The following is a 7,906-nucleotide window of genomic DNA, read 5'->3' on the forward strand; positions in this document are numbered from 1 at the left end:
CAAACCCGAAAATTAAATAAAAAATAAGATAAATATTACATCTTAAAAATTATAAAGAAAAAACAATATGTTAATATTATTATAATATAAATAATATAAATACTTGTTATTGGAGACATAAAATTTATTGTTTTAGTAGAAAGTAAAAATTATAAACATTAAATTTATTAAACAGCTAAAAAACAAAACAAAAAAAGTATATTACAATAATGAAATTTTCATATGAAATTTTAAATTATATACTTTATTGTTATTATTAAAAATTTCAAATAATAATAATATATAATAAATACAAATAATATAACAATTGAAAATTGAGTGGGTACTAATAATTAGAAGGGTGTACCCTTTTGTATTATCGGTCAATTCTCATGACTTAATTTTACAGTCATTTGGTATATGGCCAATGATTCAAAATTTTATATCATTCAGAAAGACATAACATCTCTTTGTTCAGGCCAAACTTTCAAGTTTATGTCATGTGATGTTATAGTTCTCATTGGTATGGTCCTCTATCATGTTATATGAAAAGGTTAATGATACAAACTTTTGTCATTTAGAATAACATTAATAACATTAATTCGAGACCATAGGTCAATTTCTTTATTATTTATTAATAAAACTTATTTGTCAATAAATATCACCAGTAAAGTATGTGTTTAAATGTTATAATCCAAAAAACGAACGTTATTCAAGGACCAAAGCAGTGGACATGTGTGCAGAAATCCAGGCATGAAAAGATCAATTTTGCATTAACTCTCAACATTTAATGCTTTCACCTACACACCCTCTCTCTTTTGAACTACACACTGCTTTACCACCTCCAAACATTCATTACCACCACCATCGCCACCCACGAAACCAAGATTCAACAACCGGAACCACCGGTTATTTGGGTTTCCGGTAAGCTTTCGACTCTCTTCCTATCATATCAATCCGATACCCTTTTTAGTTATTATTTCTGATTAAAGTTTGAGCTTTTCTTATTATATCGATGTGGGTTTTTCTGGGTAATCATTTTCTTGTTTGCGTTTCGTGATTTCTATGGAGGAATGTCGTGTTGTTTGACTCTTGTTGGTTGACTGACGTAAGATCTGATGAATTGATGAATTGTTGGGGTTCGAAGGCTTTTTCTGGTGGAATTTGATAATAATATATGTTCAATTTTGTTTATCGACTCAAGATATATGGATTTGGAGTGATTTTCGTGGATTTTATGATAATTTATGTTTAACTTTTGGAGGGAATTCACAATTGATCATAGTCTTAGTTTGACTTTTGCTTGTCAAGTGAAGAAAATGAGGGTTTTGAGATGTTTTCTTGACGATTTAACGCTACAAACCCTACTGTTCATGGTGGTTGCATCGGATTTAAACAGTTTAGTTATTGGACTTGGCTCAATGTCGTCCATTGCTATATCATACGGTGAATATGGTTCAGCTTTTTGTGGTTTAAAATCAGACGGTTCGCACCTCGTAACATGTTACGGTTCGAACCTGGCTCTCACCGGTTCAATCCCTTTGCTCACTCGGTTCACAGGTTTAACTGCGGGCAACGGGTTTGTTTGTGGGCTTTTGACAGACACCAACCAACCTTTCTGCTGGGGGGTGAGTGATTTCATAGCCATGGGTGTTCCTAAACCAATGGATAAATTCGCTGAGTTTGTTGAACTCAGCGCCGGAGATCATCATCTGTGTGGTCTCCGTAAACCCTTAACAGGCAGTCGAAGAAATACTTCGATTGTCGACTGTTGGGGTTATAACATGACAAAAAGTCATGTCTTTGATGGGCCGGTTCAATCAATTTCAGCCGGGTCTGAGTTTAACTGCGGGTTGTTTTCAGAGAACCGGACCGCGTTTTGTTGGGGGGATGAGACAAGTAGTGGGGTAATTAGCCGTGTCCCAAGGAATGTTCGGTTTAAGAAGATATCAGCAGGTGGGTATCATGTTTGTGGGATAATCGAAGCGATTGAATCAAATGTTTCTTGTTGGGGGACAAGTTGGGAGACCCAACAAGAAATCGCAGTCGAATTGGCTGGACAAGGTCGGGGTCAAGTCAACTTTGACTTGACCCCACACCACCCAGACCCTATCCCGTCAATTCCAAAAGGGGAATTGGCGGGTCAAGGTCAAGTCAGTGTTGACTTGACCCCACCAGACGCAATGCTTACGGTGGTTGGAGGACGGTTTCACGCGTGTGGGATTATCAGTTATAACCGTACAGTGGTTTGTTGGGGTTTTCGGGTTGCGATGAGCACGGAACCTCCGAAGGGGGTTTCGGTCTACGAAATCGCGGCCGGGGATTACTTTTCTTGTGGTGTGGTGGCGGATAAATCGTTTTCTCCGATATGTTGGGGCGTGGGTTATCCAGCGTATTTGCCGATAGCGGTTTCTCCGGCGGTGTGTCGGATGAATTGTGAAAGCGGGTTTTACGAGTATAACAACAGTAGTTCACCGTGTCCGTCTCCCGGATCAAAAATCTGTTTACCTTGTAGCCATGAATGCCCTTCTGAAATGTATAAAAAATCCGAATGCACAAAAGATGGGGACAGAATTTGCGAGTATAACTGCTTGAATTGTACTTCAATAGAGTGTTCTTCGAATTGTTCATATTCCGATAAGAAAACTGAAAGATTTTGGTCACTACAGTTGCCGGTGATTGTTGGGGAGATTGTTTTTGGGGTTTTGTTAGTGATTGTTGTAACATTGACTGCTATCTTTTACGTTCGTTACAAGTTAAGAAACTGTAATTGCTCAATGAGAGGAGTTAAAATCGTAAAAAATGGGTTTCAGAAAGATGGAGGAAAGATTCAGCCGGATTTGGAGGAATTGAAGATCAGACGAGCTCGGGTTTTTAGTTATGATGAACTGGAAAAAGCCACCGGTGGGTTTATGGAAGAATCACAGGTTGGAAAAGGGAGTTTCTCTTGTGTTTTCAAAGGAATTTTGAAAGATGGACTCGTTGTTGCTGTGAAACGAGCGATTTTATCACCTGATATGAAGAAGAATTCAATGGAGTTTCATAACGAACTTGATTTGTTATCCAGATTAAACCACGCCCATTTGCTTAATCTTCTTGGATACTGTGAAGAAGGTGAACAGAGGTTATTAGTTTACGAGTTCATGGCTAATGGATCATTGCATCAACACCTCCATGGAAACCCAAAGGTGTTGAAATCACAGTTGGATTGGGTGAAACGAGTTACAATTGCTGTTCAAGCTGCTCGTGGAATCGAGTATTTGCACGGATACGCATGTCCACCGGTGATTCACCGGGATATCAAATCATCAAACATCTTAATCGATGAAGAACATAACGCTCGAGTTGCAGATTTTGGACTTTCATTGTTAGGTCCGGCGAACAGTAGTTCCCCATTGGCTGAGCTACCCGCCGGAACCCTGGGTTATCTAGACCCAGAATACTACCGACTTCATTATCTCACTACAAAATCAGACGTTTATAGCTTCGGTGTTTTGCTTCTTGAAATCCTCAGTGGCCGGAAAGCAATCGATATGCAATTCGAAGAAGGAAACATCGTCGAATGGGCAGTGCCCTTGATAAAATCCGGCGAGATCCACGCGATTCTCGACCCCGCCCTAACGCCGCCGTCGGATCCGGAAGCACTGAAAAGAATCGCGAATGTCGCGTGCAAATGCGTGCGAATGAGAGGGAAAGAACGGCCGTCGATGGATAAAGTGACAACTGCGTTAGAACGAGCTTTAGCGATGTTGATGGGAAGTCCGAGCAACGACCAACCGATTTTACCTACAGAAGTTGTTTTAGGAAGCAGTCGGATGCATAAGAAATCATCTCAACGATCGTCAAACCGATCTGAACTCGAAGGTGACGTGGCGGCGGAGACGGAGGATCAGCGGATCGAGTTCAGAGCTCCATCGTGGATTACGTTTCCGAGTGTGGCGTCGTCTCAGCGGCGGAAGTCATCGGTTTCAGAGGCGGACGTGGTGGATCCAAAGGTGGCGGAGAATAAACATTTGGGTTTGGGTGATGGGTTGAGGAGTTTGGAAGAAGAGATTGGGCCTGCTTCACCTCAAGAACATGTGTTCTTACAGCATAACTTTTGATTAGTCCGTTAATGGTGGAAAACTGTGAAAATTTTAAGATTTTGGTTCAATTTCGTTGCTGCATTGAACAGATCATATTGTTTCAAACTTTGATGATTGTATATTTGGTTTGCTGAATCTGACGAAATTCGATCTATTTGATGAACATTATAGAACTGGACATGTTTGGTTTTATGTTCAAAAAGAGTTTTCCCTCGTAAAATATTGACTTGAACAATATTAGAAAGTATTGACTTAGACTACTAGACTACTAGGAGGGACACTTATTGGGGCTAAGGCTAGATGGTGTGGGACGCGGTTTGAAACCGCACTCATGTCACGTGGGACATGAACACCGCCCCCAGGGTGCGGTTTCGAACCGTGGAGACCGCACTACAGCCCTAGAAGACCGCATGCTGTGATTGGTTTGTTCCCCTTGACCGTTCAAAGATTCGTTCAATGCACTTGTGTTTTTTCTTTTTTAACCTTTTACTCCATCTATATATACATATGTTACCATTTTTACATTCACACAACCTTTAAACACATAAAAATACAATCATTTTATCCAATTTTCTTTGAAAAAATGTCTTCTTCCAAAAGACCTAGCAAAGAAAAAACACCAGTCAGAAACACCAACACCCCAATACCTTCATTTGATCAACCGATTTTCTCACCTCTGTATTACCACTATGACAGTATGTTTCCTTCTTTTCCACAACGATCAGGGCAACCACATCCACAAACACCACCACTACCACAACCCGACCCGGATTTTAATCCATTTGATTTTTTGTCCCAACCCGAGTTTGTGCAACAAACACAAACACAACCAGAAACGGTCGTTTCTGATTCTGAACCCGAATTCGTTACAGAAACTCAGCCCACTCGAGCAACGAATAAAAGAAAAGAGAAGGCGGAGGCTAGATGTTGGGAACCTTTGGAAGCGTTGGTGTTGGCACAATCTTGGATCGATATTTCAGAAGATGCGACGGTTGGAAAAGACCAAAAGCATGACCGCTTTTGGATTCGCGTTCTACACAGGTTCCATAAAGGAATGAGCCGTGGAGAATACCGTTCAAAACATCAAGTGTACTCCAAATGGGGGAAGATGAACAAGAAAGTCATGTTGTTTAATGACTTGTGGAACAACATGAAACGTCAATGGAAAAGTGGAGAAAGCGATGAAGTCATTTTGCAGAAAGCGTTGAAAGTGTATCAACAAGAAAATCTGAAGGCTTTCAAGTTTCTGGAAGTTTGGCATTTTTTGAAAGATAACAGGAAATGGCTGAGTAGCAAAACATTTGACCAACATATCGACAGTGGGTCAAAACGCAGCAGAACATCTGAGTCCGACCACACTACATCAGATGCTCGTGTTCAGTTTGATCTAAACGAAGATGAACCTGTTCCAGTTTCACCACCTTCCCGACCATTAGGAAGAGACAAATCAAAAAGCAAAGGCAAAGGCAAAGCGTCGAATTCAGATGATTTGAAAGAAATGGGAACCGACATGAAGGATATAAAAGAGAGAATGGATAAGATTTTGAAAATTGCTTCTGAAAGAGAGCTTCGGAAACAAAGGGAGAGCGACATGCGAATACTAGCAATGGACACGTCGAATATGACCGGGGCGGAGCTTGAAGTGGTTTTGGCGATGAAGGAGGAAGTGAAAAACCGTTACATGAATCGTGGCTAATTTCTAGTTTTTTTTTTTTCAACTTTTTAATGGTTTCTTGTGTTTTTTTTTTTTTTTTTTTTTTTTTTTTTTTTTTTTTTTTTTTTTTTTTTAAAGTTGTTGGTTTTTTGTTTCTACTTTGTTTTTCTAAATTTTTAGGTTTTTTTTTTTTAAATTAGGCAATGTATGGTATTTGTATTTTTAATTAATGAACTATTATGTTTTTAAAATTATGTTTTTTTTATTAAAAAATAAGTTTTATTAAATTAAAATAGTTAACAAAAAAAACAAAAAATAAAAAAAAATAAAAAAAAATAAAACTAAAACTGTGGCACCACACTCTTGGTGTGGCAAGAAACCACACTTAAGTGGTAAACTGTGACGTGACGCTTACGTGGCGCATACGTGGCGAGGGAGGGAGTGCGGTTTCGGTGGCACCACTCCCTCCAGCCTAATAACGTCTCGTAACACCCTAGGACACTGCCCCCTTTCATCATTATTTAGTGTTAAAAGTATGTACGTTAAAAGTATGTGCCTTGCTTCATGTTACTACATTACTTTACATTAACGTCTTTTTCTTCTTTTTATCAAAAAAGCTGGTGTAGGTGTTACCCATATCTACCGGCCTTAATATTTAACAAGAATTAGGTTGGCAGTATCATAATAGAATTAGTTTTTTTTTAAACATCAATCATAATTAAAAAGAAATTTAATAAATATATGAAATTTAATACTTGGAGGTATTATCATTGAAAATGTTGATCTAAATAACGTTTTAACAATTTTCACATTAACTATGCATAATTGTACAAGTTAGAATTTCCTGACCTTTTTGATGTTTTTATTTGTCATGGGATTGGTTTTTTAAACTAACTCAACTTTTATTGCTTGTAGGGATGAGCAAAAGGACCGAACCGGCTGGAACCAGCCCGAACCGGATCGGAACCGGAAACCGACTTCGGCCAAAATCAAGAACCGAACCGGCCCGACGGTTCTATCGGTTCCGGTTCTACCGGTTCCCGGTTCCTACCGGTTCTTGTCGTCTCTTTAAATGTTGGAACCGGTCCTTGAAAAATAGCATAATACGGTTCTGGTTTTTGCCGGTTCTACCGGTTCCGGTTCCTACCGGTTCCCGGTTCAAAAAATCCACAAAAATAACATCCCGGTCCCGGCCCGACCCGACCGGTTCCATCGGGTTCCGGTTCCGGTGCCGGTTCCGGTTCCGACCGGTTCCCCGGTCCATTTGCTCATCCCTAATTGTTTGTGTAAAAACCAATAACCCGTTATTATGTCTTTTTCTTACTTTTTTTTTTTACTTTATATTTATCTTTAGACAGAATTTTGTAAATAACAAAATAACATATTACCAAGTCTAACATTTAGATATCATGCTAAATGTGATTCGAACATCTAGATCATGTTAATGGAGCATTTGGACCATATTCATGTAGCATTTGGAGCACTTGCAACTCAATTGAGTATTTGGGGTTCATGGAGCATGTGATAAAGGAACAGATCATTTAAGAAATAAATGGATCGTCTGATAAAGGAACGGATCAAGTATCAAAGGAACGAGTTGTACAAAAGGGGTGTGGAGCACCTGAAAGAGGTTTAGAGCACTTGGGAGTGATATAGAACAATGGAACATTGTTGCACCACATGTTGAAGGGATGGGCCAAAAAGGATGTTGTTGAGCCAAGGGCATTCATTTGCTCCCTCTTGCACCAAAAGGGTGTGCGGTGGCGCTGGAAGGAGAGGCAAAACTGCCAAAGTACATGGCGGATGAGAAAAAGGTGGATTTTAATGAAGTGGGTGATGGTGATGTACTGGCTGTATGTACTTCAAGTTCAAGAGTGGGAAGTCCAAGAGTGGATCAATCAGCAATAACACTGTTGTTGTGGTTCAGGATTTTAATGAAGTGGGTGATGGTGATGTACTGGCTGTATGTACTTCAAGTTCTGTTGATGCTTGAATCTTGGATTTTGGAGCATCCTATCACATGACGTATAATCGTGGCTGGTTCGATTCTTTCAAAGAGTGGGATGGTACAGTCAAGATGGGTGATGATTGGGTGAGCAGTATCAAAGGTAGTGGCACGGTGCAGATCAAGATGCATGATGACATGGTCAGGAAGTTAGATTGTCGGTACGTTCCAGAACTTCGAAAG

General features: G+C 39.6%; 2 protein-coding genes across 2 annotated transcripts; both read left to right on the forward strand.

Moving 5' to 3' along the window:
- The first annotated feature begins 694 nt into the window (after positions 1–694).
- Positions 695–4,227, forward strand: CR4 (crinkly4). Its single transcript, XM_078986235.1, has one exon. The coding sequence runs from the start codon at positions 1,227–1,229 to the stop codon at positions 4,080–4,082; it is 2,856 nt and encodes a 951-aa protein (XP_078842361.1). The 5' UTR covers positions 695–1,226; the 3' UTR covers positions 4,083–4,227.
- A 420-nt stretch (positions 4,228–4,647) lies between these two features.
- On the forward strand, positions 4,648–5,760 carry LOC145036213 (glutathione S-transferase T3-like). Its single transcript, XM_078984676.1, has 2 exons — positions 4,648–4,759; positions 4,937–5,760. The coding sequence occupies exons 1-2, from the start codon at positions 4,648–4,650 to the stop codon at positions 5,758–5,760; spliced, it is 936 nt and encodes a 311-aa protein (XP_078840802.1).
- Positions 5,761–7,906: the final 2,146 nt, after the last annotated feature.

Source organism: Lactuca saligna, chromosome 3 (genome assembly GCF_052625555.1).
Source record: "Lactuca saligna cultivar CGN05327 chromosome 3, ASM5262555v1, whole genome shotgun sequence".
Classification (NCBI taxonomy): domain Eukaryota; kingdom Viridiplantae; phylum Streptophyta; class Magnoliopsida; order Asterales; family Asteraceae; genus Lactuca; species Lactuca saligna.

What these genes read in the sequence shown, in the direction of transcription:
- CR4 (XM_078986235.1), top strand. Translation starts at nt 1,227, where the DNA reads ATGTTTAACTTTTGGAGGGAATTCACAATTGATCATAGTCTTAGTTTG.
- LOC145036213 (XM_078984676.1), top strand. Translation starts at nt 4,648, where the DNA reads ATGTCTTCTTCCAAAAGACCTAGCAAAGAAAAAACACCAGTCAGAAAC. An exon ending in TCTGTATTACCACTATGACA is followed by an intron (nt 4,760 to 4,936) that starts GTATGTTTCCTT and finishes AATTCGTTACAG; the next exon opens with AAACTCAGCCCACTCGAGCA.